Genomic DNA, 17,927 nt, shown 5'->3' on the forward strand with positions numbered 1-17,927 from the left:
CTGAACTGAACTCAGCAGCCTTAAGCAGATGTTTGGGTTTTTCTTTTTTCTTTTTTTTGGAAGGGGAAAGCCTTGCAAGCCCAGAGAGCAGAGGAAGGAAATTTGCTGGGATAACAACGCTCCCCAAACAAACTGAGCAGCAGCGTCCATTTTACGAGAGTAGCACACTCAGCTGAGCACAGGAAGTCTCTGGAAAAACACAGTGATCGGTTTAGAAGAGTGCCTGTAACCAGAACTTGAAGACTTTGAAAAACATGGCATCTATGGCATATCCAATAGTCCCAAATAGCTATAAAGCCCTTGCTCTGAGCCAGGTCCTGGAAGCCGCACTTCCTGGGACTTCATTTCTGCCACCCTGCCTTGAAGGCAAAACGGGCAGCAGAGGGCCTGACTGCCCAGCTCCCAGTGTCTCCTCTCCGAACCCAGGGACAAGCTGCTCAGTTTGCAGGGCGATCATGACCAGAAAGCGAATCAGTTCCTTTATCTTTAAAAGCCATTAAAAGCTACAAGTACTGGGGACAACAGGAGTTACTGTATGATTTTTAAGCGCACACACATTTAGGAGAGTCCTGCTACATTGCCAGGAAGCCTTCGGTACTGCCAATGTGGAGAAATGCTGAATTTAAAAAGACTTTGAGCCTTAAGCCTCTTCCTTTACCAAGGCTGGGGAGTGTTCTCGGTTCATTGGATTTTTAAAGTCTCTAAAGGAAAGGGCTCTTTTCATATATCTGCTCATGGTATCTTATTCATCAGAGCTGCTTCCGGTGGAGAGTGAACCCTGTTTTTCCATTTGGAAAATATACTTAATGGCATAGCTGGAAAATGTTACTATGACCATTAAAATTAGCTTGTTAATATTTTGTTGTCAGTTTTATTTTCTAGCTAGAAAATAATTACTGGAAGTTGTTGACCTGGAAGGAGGTGGGGGTGGGGGCTGGACGCCGAGGGAATTCCCTCCGGGATCAAGTCAGGAAGACTTTACCAGAACAGCAAAGCCTCAAAGTCTGCGTGAGAATGAGAGCTACCTTATTAGCTTTGGAGGGACTTCTTTCTATCACTTTCAAGTGGTCTACAATCGCATCTTGAATGAGTGTTTCACCTCTGGGAATAGCCAAAGGATCTAATAGACTTAAGAAAAAGAAAGGGAAATGCTGGAATTCCATTAAAAAAAAAAAAAAAAGCTATCCTGATGATGTCATATTGTTTGATGGAAATAGATGGCACATCAGTAATGACACCGCTTACTTTGTCAAGAACTAGAACCAGAGAATCTGATGAGAGGAATGGGAAAATAGGTACATTTCAACTACGGAAGTTCTTAGCAGAACTTCGCTCAGTTATTAAGAAGTTTGCTCCAGCATCAAATATTCCCTCTATGCAATATAAATGAATAATTCATGAAGATTAATTGCAAAGTTACACATATAGGAAAATGAACGTAAGGGGACCAGAAGTCAGTTTCCCACGGCTTGAAGAAGTGTGATTTAACGTGAGGTAGTAAAACCAGTTTTAGGGGGGTGGTCTGTTCATTTCTAGTTCTAAACCACCACCACACCACCCCACCACCACCACCCCATACCCCCCACCGTGACACAGAGCTGTGATTTGCTCCTCCGTTGTCAAGCAAATGAAACAACCAGCTTCAACTTTTCTCCCAGGTCCTCACTTAAACTGTCTGGTTTTGGCTTACACTACTATTGTCTGTAGTTGAAGAAATAATTGTTTGAAGCCTCCTGCTCTCGATAATGATCTTATTAGACCTGATACATTCTCTCTGGAGGAAAACAGTTAACAAGGAGTCCCCTGTTTTCAACGAGGGCAGAAAGCAAAGTGGCCCTGCCCCAATTATATTCGCTGAACAACCTCTCCTACCAGGTGTGAGTTAACACAGAATAGAACTGGGCATTAGTTTGGTTTCTCCCCCCACCCCCCTTCCACTTATCCTTAGAAAAAAGCACAAAATTAAAATTCAACGTCAGTTCAGTAGCCATTGCAGGTATGTGTAGAAAAAGGGGGGGGGGGGGTACTCTTTGGAACCTAAAATCTCACTTCTGTTTCTTAACCACGTAAAGCAAAACAACCACCAGAACATTCTCATTCATCACACCTTATGCTGGAATCAAGAATGTGCCCTTTGTTGGTCTGGATTAATTCAGAATAGAATGTCCAACTAAACTGCCTTGAGTGAAAATGATCCCATTAAAAAAAAAAAAAAAGAAGAAGAAAGAAAAATCACCACTTTCCTTTCTGTGCCACCTGAGATGAGAGGTCGGACTCCCAAGGGAATCCATTCGTTGGATAAACACACTACATTGGAAGGTGAATGCACATTTCAGCCTCATGGTGGAAATTACTTGTCACTGGTGAATTAGCACATTCTGTTTCAGGGTTTCCAAATGAAATTCTGAAATACACATTTTAGTGCTGAAAATTTAGAAAGAATACAGTGGTCTTTCCCTATGTGATAGCTTTATGGCCTTGTGAACTAGACGCATAGGGGAGGCATGCTTAATAGCTAGGTTAGAGATTGGCTACTTCAGCAGGAAAGAATCAAATTGTCGGAATAAAGGTGGACTGAGAGGACTAATAATATGTGTACAGTTTTTATTAGCTCAATATATACAAACTGAAACAAAAGTCCAACACAATCAAAAGCACCTCATAACAAGGTTTATTCTCATATATCCCATTCAGAGGATGAGGTCAAAGTGGTGGAGCATTTGGTAGCCCCTAACAACCACATGCGCTCTCACCCAAGGCGTTCCATCACAGTGATGTACCATGAATGGTCATGAGAGGGATTCCAGGTCACGGTAATAAAGGAAGCCAGAAGCTTCCCATGGGACTTAGAGTAAAAATAAATTTAGGGGGAGCCTAGGTGGCTCAGTCGGTCATGCGTCTGCCTGCCCAGGTCATGATCCCAGCGTCCTGGGATGGAGCCCCACATTGGGATCCCTGCTCAGGGGGAGTCTGCTTCTCCCTCTCCCCCTGCTTGTACTCTCTCGCTTGCATGCTCTCTAATAAATATTTTTTTAATAAATATATAAATTTAGTTGCTTGAAAGCAAACTTTACAATAATAGCATCACTCTCATTTGTCTGCACTTCTATGTTTTCCTGGGTGGGAGAGAGGGCTGGAGTTGCAGAGGTACAATTCCTGACATTATCTGTAATTTTGGTTGTACATATGGGAGAAGGCTTCCCAAATAAAGATGTTAGAAAAACTGTTGTGAGCCACTAACTCAGGAGCACAGGCTTGAATTGTCAATCCACAGCAACTCCCCTATTATGGAATAACCCTAGAAGGAAGGGGGGGGGGTATTGTTTTATCCCTTCAGGTAACTGCTCACTTGTCTCTACAGGATCGGTTCCTAGAAGGAAGCAAGGTACCCTGAGGACACCATTCCATTGCCCATCTCTCTCCAAGTACTCACATAAATAAAATAATAGATTCATCCTAGAGCAAAAATTGGTCTGTTGGGTAGCAACAGACAGGATTCCACCCCATGTAACTTTGACACAAGTTCAGGTCCTTTCATCATCATCCAAAAAATTCTCAAGTCTCTTTAGGAAAAATCAGGCATGTCTGAGAGCAGCAGAGACTGTAGTCTGAAGGCAAACTAGGATTCTCACCTTTCCCTGAGCCAGGACCCAACAGCTGAAGGAAACCCACAGTCAAAACCACGAAGGCCCATTTCCGGCTCCCCATCTGTCTACTCTTAATGAATTATTCACTCACGTCAGGAGACACCCGTCCCCACTTTCCTCCTTCAGTGCTCAGTAGCACTGAGATGAAGGACGAACACTGGTAACAAATATACCCAGGAAATAAATTTTTAACACCCAAGGGCAGGAGACAAACGGCCTCAGGCAACCAAAAGGGGCGGGGGGGGGGGGGGGGGGGGGCGGGGGGGGGGGAGCCAATGGAAGAGTAAAGAACTCCTGACAGATGCCTAACTGCTTATAAGTTAAGAATAAATAAACCCCACAGGTTATTAAGAATGTTCTCCTCCCCATCGTTCCCACATGGAGACAACTCTAGAATAAGATTACCAGGCACTCTATGGGAGCACCTGGGTGGCTCAGTGGTTAAGCATCTGCCTTTGGCTCAGGGCATGATCCCAAGCGCCTGGGATCAAGTCCTGCATCAGGCTACCCAAAGGGAGCCTGTTTCTCCTTCTGCCTGTGTCTCTGTCTCTCTGTATCTCTCATGAATAAATAAATGAAATCTTTAAAAAAAAAAAAAAGGAAGATTACCAGACACTCCAAAGACAAAGGTATTTCTGGTGCAAGCTGCCCAGAACATGAATTTCTATTGGCCAACTGAGTGGTCCTAAATTGCTGAGGCTCCTGTGGAAACTGGTCAAGAAAAGGGATGGTAAGGATCCCTGGGTGGCGCAGCGGTTTAGCGCCTGCCTTTGGCCCAGGGTGCGATCCTGGAGACCTGGGATCGAATCCCATGTCGGGTTCCCGGTGCATGGAGCCTGCTTCTCCTTCTGCCTATGTCTCTGCCTCTCTCTGTGTGTGTGACTATCATAAATAAATAAAAATTTAAAAAAAATAAAAAAAAAAAAAGAAAAGGGATGCTATTTTGACACAACAGTGTGCTGTAAGACTGACATCCCAAGGAAACTATGTCACTGGACTGTAGATATCTGTGAAGGCAGCGAGCGTGACCTAGGAGCATGGCTGTGACACAAAGCCTGGACAGGCCGCCTCTTGTCGACAACAGGGATTTCAAACATGTCACATGTGAAGCTATTGATTTTTTTTAAAGTGATGAATCCCTTTGAAAACTGGCAGGGTCAATTCAGCTCACCAAACACTTCATTTTTAGGCAAGAAAGCATCTGGGTGAGCTTTGGTTTGAGTCCACCCTGGACAGAACAGACTCACAAAGTCAGGGCAGTAGGGGTCCTCAAGGAGAACTGACATGGAAGAGAAAGGACCCTTCCAGGCTTTTATTTGCTATTCTATTGAGAGGAGTTGTTGAGCACTAAAGCTTCTATATACAGTGTCAGAAGGTCTCACCGAAGAGGTTCTGGAAGATTAAGGGAAGCTGAAATACATAGGGGGCTGGAGGGGAGGCGGTGGTGGTGGTGTGTGAAATGGTTCTCCTGGCAGGCCCTTCTACTAAGACACAGCAGCAAGATTTTGCTCAAACTCAGGCCTCTTTATTTATACATTAGCCCAAAGTCTCACTTTTTTTTTTAAGACTTTATTCATGAGAGACAGAAAGAGAGGCAGAGACATAGGCAGAGGGAGAAGTAGGTTCCACGTGGAGAGCTTGATGCAAGATTTGATCCCAGGACCACCACCTGAGTCAAAGGCAGACGCCCAATGACTGAGCCACCCAGATATCCCAAAGTCTCAGTTTTAAACAGTAAATCTCACTGGAAGTTGGTAGGTAAGATAAAACAAGAGTATAAGAAAAATAAGCTGCCAGCAACAAAATCAGTTCTGCCCAAGAACTTTCTGGATGTCTCCAGGTAGTAACTAGAAACTATCTCACCAAAAAATAAGTCGTCGTTTTATTTCTTAACACCAAATAATAATGCCTCAGGCACTGAAAGTAGTTGGGAGAAAGGAGATATTAGACTTAAAAGTGTTTTCCAAATAACAAAAACTTAACACTCTAAAGTGTTGAGACACATTTTAACCATTTTTCTCCCTTAGGGAAGTGTCTCAGGTACATCCCACACTACACAGGGTCATGGAACAGACTTTATGTAATCAAATGATACCCTTCCTGACAGAAAGGTAAATCTGAACACAGCAAGAACTGAAATATCTTTGAAATGGGATATGCAAGATTTTTGTGCATGTGAGTACCTGGGTTTTACTGGGGAAATCTAAAACCTCACAGGGACCTGAGATAGAGTCTGAAACTGACTGAACCCAAGCAGGGGAGTAGCCTCTGCTCCACACCAACTGGCCCCAATGCCATGATGTACCAGGCAGTGTTGTCATCTTTGCTTCTTGTGGCTTCTTCTGTCACTTCTCACCCACGCAACTCTTACACCATTTTGGGGGTTTCTAACTTTCTTCTCTAGCTGTTTCTTCCTCTCTTCTCACTCCCATGTCTGCCACTGTTCTCTCTCTTCTGGTGTGAGGACGGGTATTCCTTATCTTTAAAACAATGGTGCAAACTTCTTGGGATCAGCAGGCTGGTCCTGTGTCTTCTAGATTGCAGTACTGGTGGTTGCAGTGGCTGGTTTCCTTTCTGTTCAGCATCTGGGCTCTTTTCAGTTAACTGTGGGTTTGTGGGCATTCTGAAAAGCTGAAGAGGCTGGCTGCTGGGGACATTATTAGAGCAAGTTTCCTGTGGACTTTAAAGAGCTGACCATAGGCATTAGACAGCAGTGAGCGCACGTGCACACGTGCACACACACATACCTCCATCAACCCACAATCGACAGGCTACTGAGAAAGTTGAGGCGCTTTGTCTCTTTTCCAGCTTATGTTAATATTTGAAATATTTGCATCCCCAGTCTGAGCTGGGATTTGCTAGAAATACTTAGAACTTGCTCAGCATGGCATTTTCAATCATGTTCTGTAAATGGCATGCTGGTAAATGAGTCGTAAGAAAAGAATAAAGAAAATGTTAGTGCTTCTCCTTTACTGGTAGATTGTGGTGATGTGTGTACAAGGGAGATGAGGGAAGCTCGTGAATTCGACTGCCAGGCATGCCTGGGTGCCACACTCCCAGGGAGGAGAGCCATGGCGACTGCCGAGGCCACAGAACCAAGTCTGAAAGCTGCTTTCTCCCACCATGAGAGATAAGGCGAGGCTCTCAAGAAGATAAGCGCACCGCCTTCCTTTCCCTACCTGCCACGGATGCTGGCTTACAGATTGTGCACCAGGGGGTCAGCTTTTTACACAACTAAAAATGACAGTGCCTTGAGGAGTGCTGCAAGTGGCAGACTCCAGATAAGGTGAAAGGATCTGAATTCTAAGATATATCAACATAAAGCTTGTGCAAAAATGTCAGCTCTCCGGAAGCTGAAACAGAGAGGAAAACATTCAAACAACAGAAAAATTAGCCATATATACCCCCAAAGGCAAGTGGTAAGATTAGCGAGTAGCTGGTAACTGAGAAAAGCCATAAACCTCTGAGTTCTCCTGTCCCCGCACCACACCTGTGGGCAGGTGTGAGTCTTCACACCTCTGGTCCAGATGGGTGTGTCCATCCAATTCCTTACCTCACCGCGGTCACTGGCTGGGGCGTGTGAGGGCCGTGCTTCTTCATCTAGTGGCTCGATCTCTGCAAACTCTTCCACAGATTCTTGAAACTCCGGTAAGGACCTTCGTCCATAACGCTTCCCACCTTTAACATATTTGGGCTGAGCTTCTAGTGAGCAGTCTAGGCAGGGAGACAAGAGTTGAGGCCACATTATATGACAATCTCAGCCCTTGGCTGACACTCACAGCTGTCAGGCACAGCCTCTTATACTCGCCCCAAAATAAACCACCACTGTTAGCCAGTTGTGCTGGATGTGGGCGTATAGATGAGCCACCAGGTCAGATTCTAATTCTGAATGATTGACAGCACCCCAAGCACATCTCTGCATACAATGGGAGACAGGCAATACCAGCAAGGAAAAGTGTCTGACTTAGAGTGCAGAACTGAGATCAGGATAAAGTGAGGAGTCACATTTGTTCTTCTGTTTATGAAACTGGTGTCTTGCAGAGAGAGGAAAAGGGAGAGACACATTGGAGGAAGTCTTGGAAAATAATGAAAAACCAAACACCATATCAGCCCTATTCGTATTTCCACACCCCTCTTGTACCTCAGTGACTCCTTTGTTAACCCTCCCACCTTCTGATCTAGCAGACAAGCAGGATGACAGAACAAAGAAACTGACACAGTAGATCCTGATAAATTAATGACAGCCCATCGCTTACATGAAACCTGGCATCAAGATCTCACTATAAAATTAAAAGCTGTGGAATAAAATAGTAAGTGCACAACTGTATAAAGAAAAACAGCATATTATGTTTTATTCTCGTCATGAGCTTTGGTGTTGTATGAAATAAAAAGGAATATGCAAGAGGGGAGAGTCATTTCTTGACCTTAAAGAAGGACCTCAGCATTCTGATGTAATATGTTGAGTGCAACATTCACCACCTTCACCAATGCTGCTACCACACTGCTGCCACCATCGCCACCACCACCACCATTAAAGCAATAAATACTTCACTCTATGCAGATGTCAGCTTAGATATATTTTTTTAGCACCTTCCACAGAATTAGGAGCATAAAATATTCTATTAACATACCAAAGATTGGCAATACTTTGATTTCGGTTCTTAACATCCATCCACAAGAGCCTAGTGTCTCTCAAGAGAACATAGTGTGGGTTCTGTTTGAACATGAGTCTTAACAAGATGTCTCAACTCAGACATGTAGATTTTCAGACAAGGTATGTACACACATCATCAACACAAGGGTGGTTGATGAGATAAGAACTAAAAGAATGAAACCTCCTTTACCACCATGGAAACCACATTAGGGGTTAGCCATCACTTTGTAGCTTCCCTGGAGGACCAGCGATCCTGTTTGATTAACTCTGCCCTTCCCCGCGCCCCCCCTGCCCTTCCTCTGGTATAAGCTCAGATTTCACAGATGTGGTCAGAAGCATTCTGAAAATGCTCAGCAAAGCTCAGAGTGAAGTATTTATGCTTGCTCTATAATTTCTAGTGATATTTATATCCAGCTTTTTAAAAGTCCCAGCCAAGTCATTTTATTCCGGTTGAGCAATTCTCTTGCAGGAAGGGTTTTTAAGCATACACAATTTATACTGAAAATCACATGCATATTTGAAGGTACCTTTCTTCAGGAGAGAGTGTGTCAGCCTGTGAGTATTCAGGAGCGGCCCAGACACCCGAGCTCCTTGTTGGCAGCTGACACCCACAGATGCTAGTCAGATAAGAGGCAATGCAGAACCATCCTTAATTTATTACACATTCTTAAAGTTTACTGGCAGACAACAAGATACACCATTAGTTGATGATGGGGGTGGGGGTTTGGAAAAATGGAACATGACATTTTCCCAGAGTGAGAACAGTTGTGGTCTGGGGATGGAAGTGGCAAAGGAGCTCTTACTGCATGCTGCGCTTTTACAGCGGAAGACAGTAGTGGGACAGAGCATCCAGCTTAAAACAACTATTGTAATTTACTCCAAAACCCACCTGTGGGTGAAATGATTCCCTAGTTATTTATCACTACCTCATGCCAAGCAGGGAGCCGTGGTGAATTTGAATAAGAGACAGAAGGTAATAGATTGTGAGCCATTAGGAGGGACCCTGTGAAATTTGGGTCTACTTTGACTTATGTTTGCATTGCCAAGAATTTTTAAATTTTTTATTTACTTTATATTTTATTACTATAATTAATTTGAACAAATTTTAAGTTAGTATCTTTGACAGAATTTAAGTACACCACAAAGTCAATTTCTAGAGAAATCTATTAAACTGTAAATTAATAAAGACATTAGCATACACAAAAGAAAGATGGGATGTTAATGTTATCTCATACCAAATTTCCCAAACTGTCTATGTGACCAATAAAGAATTAGACTAATCAAACCAGTTACAGCTACTTCTTTGACTTACATACTCACCTATCTCTCTCCTATCTAGAACATGAGTGTCACTGTATTTACATGATAAGAAGTGAAGGAAATAGCAAAAGCAAGGATGTCCAGAGAGAATACTCATGGTCAACAGTCCATGTGTTAAACATTTGAAAACCATGATTTCTTTCAATCAGTCTCAACCAGGCCTTTAAAAGACCACAGCAGCAGTCCACCAAATGAATCTTCAGACACCCTTACATGTATTTTATGAGTGCATCCAGATGTAACTTACACATTTCAGGGTTTCATCATGGAACAATTTTATCTATGCCGGATAATATGGTGTTGTTTGATTTACTTAGAAATGAAATTGTTTGCGTCACATAGCTTTCTTTGACGTAAGTGTAAGTAACTGCTCCAATCATGTGCTCCAAGGAGGAAGATGAAAATGCCAGGAAACAAACAATATAGAAAGGATAGCCAAACTTTCAATGTTTTATTTCCTTGAACATTTATTTATGATTCTATCTGGACTGCCAAGCTTCAGAGTCATTTTTGTTTCTTTCAATTTTCTATTTCTCCTATTTGACAAAAATAAAAATGGGCTTTGAAGGAAAGAGGACAAGCCCAGCTTGCCTAGTCTCGGACCCCATCCTCAGAGAATTTGTTATGAAATACACCAGTCACAATAAGATTGCTTTGAAGCAGTCCTACATGACTTAGTTTAGATGATCTGAGTCTTATTCCATAAACTAAACATTTGATTATGAGTAGGAGAAAACAGAAAAATCTTGATTCACTCCCCTAAAGACTGCAGAGAAATATGGAAGCAACTAACAGTCTCTACAGAGCAGATGGGGGAAAAAATCTACCTGGGGAATTCAAAAGAGATACCATTTCTCCCAGCTTTAGAAATTAAAATCTGTAAGCTCAGACACCACATTCTTTACTCCTTATCTTGTCTGTCCCAAGAAGAGAAACTCCAGACCTGTGATAATGTCCACCTTCCAGAATCAGGATGAACCACCATGCATACATAGGATTTATGACCAGAAGGTCTTGCACTTATGATAAAAGGAAAACTGAAATGCAGTCCAGTGAGAATGACCACTCAGGGGACAAGGCAGCTACAGGCTGGGAAAACCAGATACCCACCTGCCCACCCCTCTGGACTCCCTCCCTGGCTCAATTCTAGTGAGCAGTACGGAGTACGTCATCCTCCCCCTCGGAGTGAGTACAGCCTGCTGGAGCTAGGTCTCCACTTGCAACCTCTGCTCTCCCAATGGCCAAAGGGTAAAACAATGAGAATCCCAGAGGAAGCTGAAATAGTTACGGGAAAGCCTAGGCATCATTTATTCAATCAATGAACAGGAAGTTAAAGGAGAGTTTCAAAGATACACTCCAGTATCAGGTAGATTCATTTAACTTCTATTTACTGAACACCTGCCACGGGCAAAGTATTATACTGTACCTGTTGAGGGACAAGATGGATATTTTATCACTTTTTGATTTAAACCTGCCTGTTCCCAAAATTGACCTGAGGATATTTCCAGGATGAAGAAAGCTTTGCCTTTTTGGTGCTGATATTCTTTTTTTTTTTTTAAGATTTTATTTATTTATTTATTCATGAGAGAGAGAGAGAGAGAGAGGCAGAGACACAGGCAGAGGGAGAAGCAGGCTCCATGCAGGGAGCCCGACGTGGGACTCGATCCCAGGACTCCAGGATCACACCCTGGGCTGAAGGCGGCGCTAAGCCACTGAGTCACCCGGGCTGCCCTTTGATGCTGATCTTTTTTTGAAATTGTTTGTACAGACCCTTGCTTTCTCCTTCCCTTCTTGCCTCATTCAGTTATCCTGGACAATCATCCCCTGGGACACTAGCCCCTTCCAAAGCCAAAGGCCCTCAGCACAGAGTAATGCCACTCTGAGGCCCTCCATAATACATTTCTGCTGAGCTCATGGGATTCCTGAAACTCATTTAAAACTAAGGAATCAAAAATGAAGCACAGGCAAGCCTCAGGACGGGCAGCCCCAAGAAGCTTTCCTGGGAAAGAGCTGTCAGGCAGCAAATGAGTACCACCCAGCCCCATGGCACATCCCCACCCCTTTGCCTCCTGTGAATACCCTCACATGCAGATTACACAGAGCACAACCCCATACCTGGTATTAGGTAAGAGAAAAGGAAGAGAAAGAACTAAAGGAAGAGCAAGACCGAGAGAGAGGGAGAGACAGACATGGACAGACACGGTGGGGAAAGGGAGAGGCGGCGGGAGAAAAGATAGGCAGGGACCCAGAGGCCGACAAGGGTGCCAAGGATGGCGGATGGGCGTGACCAGCAATCCCCAGGGCTGAGTGGTCTGACTAGATGGTCTAGGTCGCCCTAAAGCAGTTGAGGATCAACAGGAAAACGCTTTGAGTTGCAAACCATGGTATGATTGTTTCCACAGCCTTCTCCGAGGGGAATCAGTTGGCTGATCTTGTTGGAAGGCCACGCATCTTGAGCTATTTGGGGGAAGAAGGCAGGGATTCATATTTCACTTAAATGAATCCTCCCTGTTGTTCCAGGTTCAACTCAAAACTTATTTCTGTCAAGTAGCTGCTTAGGTCCAACTTTCATGGAACCTTTTCTCCTATGAATTTAGTGCAACCCATATTGTTGATAGCTCCTGATTTCATAATGATGATGGTTATATTTTTCTAAAAGCACTTTACATGTTAGAATTACCAACCCAGCAGATCTTCATGGAAAGAGGCTGGGCTTTGATTCAAACAGACCTGGACCAGGATCCTTACAAGATTAGGAGTACTTAATGTCATAAAGGCTTAGCCTACTTATCTGGAAGGGAAAACAATAGGAGCTCAGTGGGACAGTCACTGTTCTGTCAAGTAGCTCCTGACCTTGAAGCTCCAGACATACTGCATATCACAGCATATCGCATATCGGGTCACCCCAACCCAGACTTCTGTGGGACCAAAGGTGGCCTGAGGCCAGTGGGCTGGGCCAGTGGAGCAAAGTCAGAGAGTTCATAACCCCCAAACCTGCAGCAACCTTCCTCAACCTCATTTTTTTGTATTGGGTAAGATTGGCGGCAAATGAGTGATGTTGTTACCCAGTCTGTCATCTCAGAAACTGGAGCCACCTCTGTATCATTCTTGTCCTGATTTTCTCTTCCTTGTCACCTCCTTCCCCTTTACTCGTGGGCTGATATGAGAGGGACACGTCAGTTTGCTAAGACTCTGTAATTATCCATGTTCCTGCTTTGGAAACCTTCTCGGACTCTGGAGTTGACATTAACATTAACAACATCAGCACAACTTCCGAGTCAACTGTTTTCCTCACGTGAGTATTTTGGTTTTTTTTGCGTAACGTGTATTTTTTAAATGAATGCCTTCTTGCCCTTAGTAAAAACGAAGCACATGCAAAATCATCACAGGTATTCTTAGTAAAATCATCGTAAGCATTCTTCTGCAGCACACTTGAATTGTTATTTATTCTTTGATTACAGATACATCACAATTTGCCTAACTATACCTTATCAATGATTTATTCTTGATATATATTTTCCCACTATTTTCAGTGACTATCCTTATACACATATCTTTGTGGACATTCATAAGTATTTCCATAGCATAAAATCTAAGAACTGCATTGATCAGCCAAAGGCATTTTTATATTTTCTGGTGCCTGTTCATTGTTTCATATAATTCCAGGAAGGTCCTATCATTTTATGTGACCAGCAACGGGCATGAGCATTCCCAATCCCCCCCGACCTTAGGAACAGACTTTTTTTGATGGTGATGGTGGTGGTGGTTTTATTTTGCTTTTAACTCTTGGAAAAAATGTTCTGGTCCTCACTGTTAGCATTTCATAGATGCCAAGGGAATGGGCGACTAAGTTCTGACTTATCTAACTCAACCAGAGAGAGGACAAGAGAACATAATTCTTGAGCCACTTGTGTGTATGTCTCCTAAAAACAGGGCTCTCGGCCAGACTTTGGTGCCTGTCCCAAGACCTTTAAATGCAGTGGCAAACACACATCTTCAACTGCTGCAAATCAGGGTCTAGCCTGATGCCTGGTCATTAAGACCTGCTTCAAAAAAAAAGACCTGCTTCACTGCACACTTGCTGAGTGAAAAGATACGTTTACTATATTTCCAGCTTCTTTAAAATATAAGAAAGATAATTAAAGTAGGACAGCTCCTGGAATTAAGAATATTATTAAAAAAAAAAAACAAAGGGTCATCTGCCCCAAAACTATGTACAGTCTTACTTTCCTAATGATTTGGCTTTTCCAGATCTGAGTTTTCCCTCACCAGGCAAACAAAGGGAAGATTTTTACATTTACCATATCAGGGAGAGAAAGGGCTTCCAGTATGATGCTAACATTTACTACTGAACAGAAATCTAATGCAAGATGCATTAAACAAGGACAAAAATCTCTGGAGAGCAGATCCAGACAGTACGTTGATACCATATAGCTTAGGGCCCACACCAGCATTTCCATTACAAAAATCCTATAATCCAAAGCCAGAGAAAATTGAATAAATAATAATCAATAATTAAGTTTTTGTCCTTCTTTTATTCCAGGAAAATAATTTTAAAAATTAAACTATACATGTAGAAATGAAGGAATTATGTCACTGGTGTTAATCAGCTAGGAATTTACAATTCCCTACATCCCCAATCTATTTTCCTGTCCCTAACTGGGTATTAGCATTTTTCATTGTGGTGCTGGTGGTGGTGTTTTTAGGGGAAAACTCTTCCCTAAGAGTCTTAGAATCATAAATTATCAGGGTAAAAAAGATGCTGAAAATCATCTAGCATGAAAAATCATCACACTAATTTAAAAAATAAAGAAACTGTACCTCAGAGAAATTATAAGTGGCAGGATCCAAGTCTATGGAAATAATGACTTAATTCCATTTTTTCTCAAATTCTTTTTTTTTTTTTTTTTTTTTTTTTTTAAGAGGGAGTGAAAGAGAGAGGAGGCAGGAAGGCAGAGAGAAAAAAATCTTAAACAGGCTCCACACCCAGCCCAGAGCCTGACATGGAGCTCAATCTCACGACCCTGAGATTGTGACCTGAGTCAAAACCAAGACTCGGACACTTAACAGACTGAGCCACCCAAGTGCTCCTTCTCTCAAATTCTAATATAGTCTTGCTTTTATTTACATATAACTGTCTTTTATTAGAGGAATATGAAAGCATGAAGTCCACTAGGCATTTGTCCTCAGCAAGCAGAACTTCATAGTGTCAATTTGTGTTACATAAAATCTGGTTAAGAAACACAAAGCTGGGGATCCCTGGGTGGCGCAGCGGTTTGGCGCCTGCCTTTGGCCCAGGGCGCGATCCTGGAGACCCGGGATCGAATCCCACATCAGGCTCCCGGTGCATGGAGCCTGCTTCTCCCTCTGCCTGTGTCTCTGGCTCTCTCTCTCTCTCTGTGACTATCATAAATAAATCAAAAATTTTAAAAAAGAAACACAAAGCTAGCCTTTCTCATAAACTTAGATGTCATTTCAATATTCAGAGATGACACAACTGACTCTTAGAGCTGAACAGATTTTAAGTATTTTCCAGGACAACCTCTTTCATATATGAAGTGACTAAAGACCACAGAGGTGGTGATATACACGGCCACCCAATTAGAGAAGCAGAGCCAGTATTTTGTAACTCCTGGCTCAAGGGCCTTTCCACCATATCAAGCTGGGTTTTCTATATTTTAGTCTGGTACAGCATCTGGTATTTTTAACTTATTAAAGCCTTAGGTGTTATAAAATAGCCATTCCGTGACCCATTCTGTTTCAAAGGCTGTGCACTGTGGCCCCATTTTGTTTTCAGTCACCTTCCATAGTTGAAGGGCAATCTTTTCTCTCAAAGTCTAGCTGGCCCATTGAGTTCAAAGGATAAGACAAAAATACCACAGGTCTGGCCCTTATGGTACAAGCTGAATTAAGTACCAAAAAGCCAACAAATGCTGTAGGCATGGCCATTCCTGTCACTAATGATCAGGTGAAACTTGCTCTTTCACTCCTTCCTGCTGACTCTGGCCAACTGTCAGGATCTTTTTGGCCAGGCTGTACTGACTGAGGACGGGGTCTGCCCCCTGTTCATCCATCTGGGGGTTAACACTCTGAAACCAGAGCTTCCTAGAGAGGACTAGGCCCCCCTTGGTGATATAGTGTCACCATCCTCCTCTGCGGCCATCTGGGAGACATCAATGAAGCAATGTGCCTCTTCGGGCCTCGTGTGCTCATCCATAATGTCAGCACTCTCTCCAGCCCCATGATGACATGGTCTATGACTTAGGGGATAGTTATCTTCATAAAGGGGAATGGGGGGTGAACTCAGGTGGACTCTTGATACCGCATTTGAGTCCTGATCCTTCTTTCTCCATCTCTCGCCAGCCAAGCAGTGAGCCTGTGGGGGCTGAATCACATTTTCGAGTGGGTGGGAGAATGTTTCAGTGGAAAGAACTGCATGATCCCCAGGAACAACTGGAAGGGCCAGAAAGAGACGGGCAACAGACAGAAAAAGCAGAGATGCTCAGGAGCAAAGCGGGGAATGTGGGAGGCAGGGCTGACTCACGCCTCCTAGGAGATAACAGACTCTGTAAGGTGCTGGCTCAATCCTAGACTTCATTCTACCAGGTCAAACACGGGGGGGGGGGGGGGGGGGGGTAAGGAGGCACGTAAAGGCTGTAGAAAATGCTCCTGGTAAGTACTTTGCTGCTTCATTATACTGCTTTGGGGGCAGCTCTCTGATGAAGGTTTGCTGCAGCCTATCCAAAGGACGGAGCACACAGAGAAACGATAAAATCCCTTCTGTGTGTTGTCCCGGAAGACATGTCCAAATTACGGTCTCAACCTGCACAGCAGTGGGGCACACACATAACTCTGAAACTGCCATCTGGAGCTAGATTCATAAATGTTACTTTTTGGCTATTACCAACCTCAGCCAGCCTTTGTCTACCTCCTCCTCCTCCTATTATTTACATCCCAACACTGAGCAACTCTAGGTGGTACCCCTCACATCTGTGGTCACCAGAGAACCGTACATTTATTACGAGAATATTCCGGCAGGTGACAGCACAGGTTTTGAAGAAAGGGCAGCAAAAAGATCATGTGGGCTAGTGGCAGGACTGCCCATTCCAAACCCACATAAAGGCACATGATCCACACAATAGAACAACAACAGACTTAACGCTTAGGTTACGGAGGCGCTTATTAACTAAAATGGGGACATGTCACCAGAGCTCTACTCAGGGTCCCTAAAAATACCAACAAAAATGTGGGACCTCATAAGAGTAAAAGCCCATGTTCCAGCAGTGGTGATCTCTACAGACATTCTCAGTCTAGAAAATCTCCAGAAGGCAATAACCTCCCCCACCAGCTCATTGTGCGCTTCTAGAGAACTCTGGCAAGCCCCAGAGTTGTTGATAACCTTCTTAGGGATAGTGACAATAGACAGAAAGGGGAGATTCGATTTCGAATCCAAAACACTGCTAAATGCAATGTTCATACATGTGACACAAATCTTGAGCATTCCAGAAAGTATAATGAAGAACTAGATCACCAGTGAAGAAATGAGTTCCCATCTGTGCTTTATCTAAATAGGTCACATTGAAGGAGTCTTTGTAGTGACAAAATGTTAATGATTTCTCTTCATTCTCAAAAACTGGACTATATTTTTGGTATCTTTTTAAAAATCAGTTTTATTGAGATATAATTCACACAATAAATTTCACTCTTTTAGTGCCCAAATCTATGGTTTAGAAAAACTCCTACCTGTAACTGCCACCACAATCAAGATATGAAACCGTTTCATCACCCCAAAAATCTCCTCACACTCCTTTATAGCCAACCCCTAGCCTGACAACCCATAACTGGATAAAATTGGACTGTATAATACAAAGTTCAGCCCTATTTAGACTTTCCTTTATATATTTACCATATTTCATTGATCCTAAGACAGACTCACAAGCACTATTGTTATCAAGATGAAAGACAACCTTAAATAAGTAAAAATACCAAGAAACACCACAAGACACCCCACACCCTCAGATTTGAACACTGACATTAGGATAGGTCTTATAATCAATGGCATTTTACTATTTATAGCTGGCAAAAAAAATTTCTTTTCAGAGATACATAAAATAATGATGTCTTATACTCTATGGTGTTTAAAAAAAAGTGACGTGTAACATTAAGTCTTTTATTTTTTAACATTCGTTGAACATTTATTACGTGTGAAGCATTCTACTCGATACTGAAAATACAAAAATGAACATGGTTCTCAAGAACTATCGCTTGAAATATATATTATCAATTACAATATAATGTGATAACAT

At 42.9% G+C, this 17,927-nt stretch overlaps 1 protein-coding gene across 40 annotated transcripts in view; it reads right to left on the minus strand.

The window, feature by feature from the left end:
- Positions 1–17,927, minus strand: part of NIN (ninein) — a 98,346-nt gene that overhangs the window by 58,489 nt on the left and 21,930 nt on the right. For 22 of the 40 annotated variants that reach the window (XR_012002162.1, XR_012002161.1, XR_012002158.1 and 19 more), the window contains 2 exons: positions 8,829–8,918; positions 7,201–7,361 (listed from right to left, as the gene is read on the minus strand). Coding sequence is in view for 28 of the 40 variants with exons in the window: in XM_072761535.1 (XP_072617636.1) it covers positions 7,201–7,361; positions 8,829–8,918 (251 nt within the window). In the remaining 12 variants the exon portion in view is untranslated. The remainder of the gene's footprint in view (positions 1–7,200; positions 7,362–8,828; positions 8,919–17,927) is intronic. The other 18 variants (XR_012002165.1, XR_012002163.1, XR_012002164.1 and 15 more) reach the window with 1 other exon arrangement.

Source organism: Vulpes vulpes, chromosome 6, assembly GCF_048418805.1.
Source record: "Vulpes vulpes isolate BD-2025 chromosome 6, VulVul3, whole genome shotgun sequence".
Classification (NCBI taxonomy): domain Eukaryota; kingdom Metazoa; phylum Chordata; class Mammalia; order Carnivora; family Canidae; genus Vulpes; species Vulpes vulpes.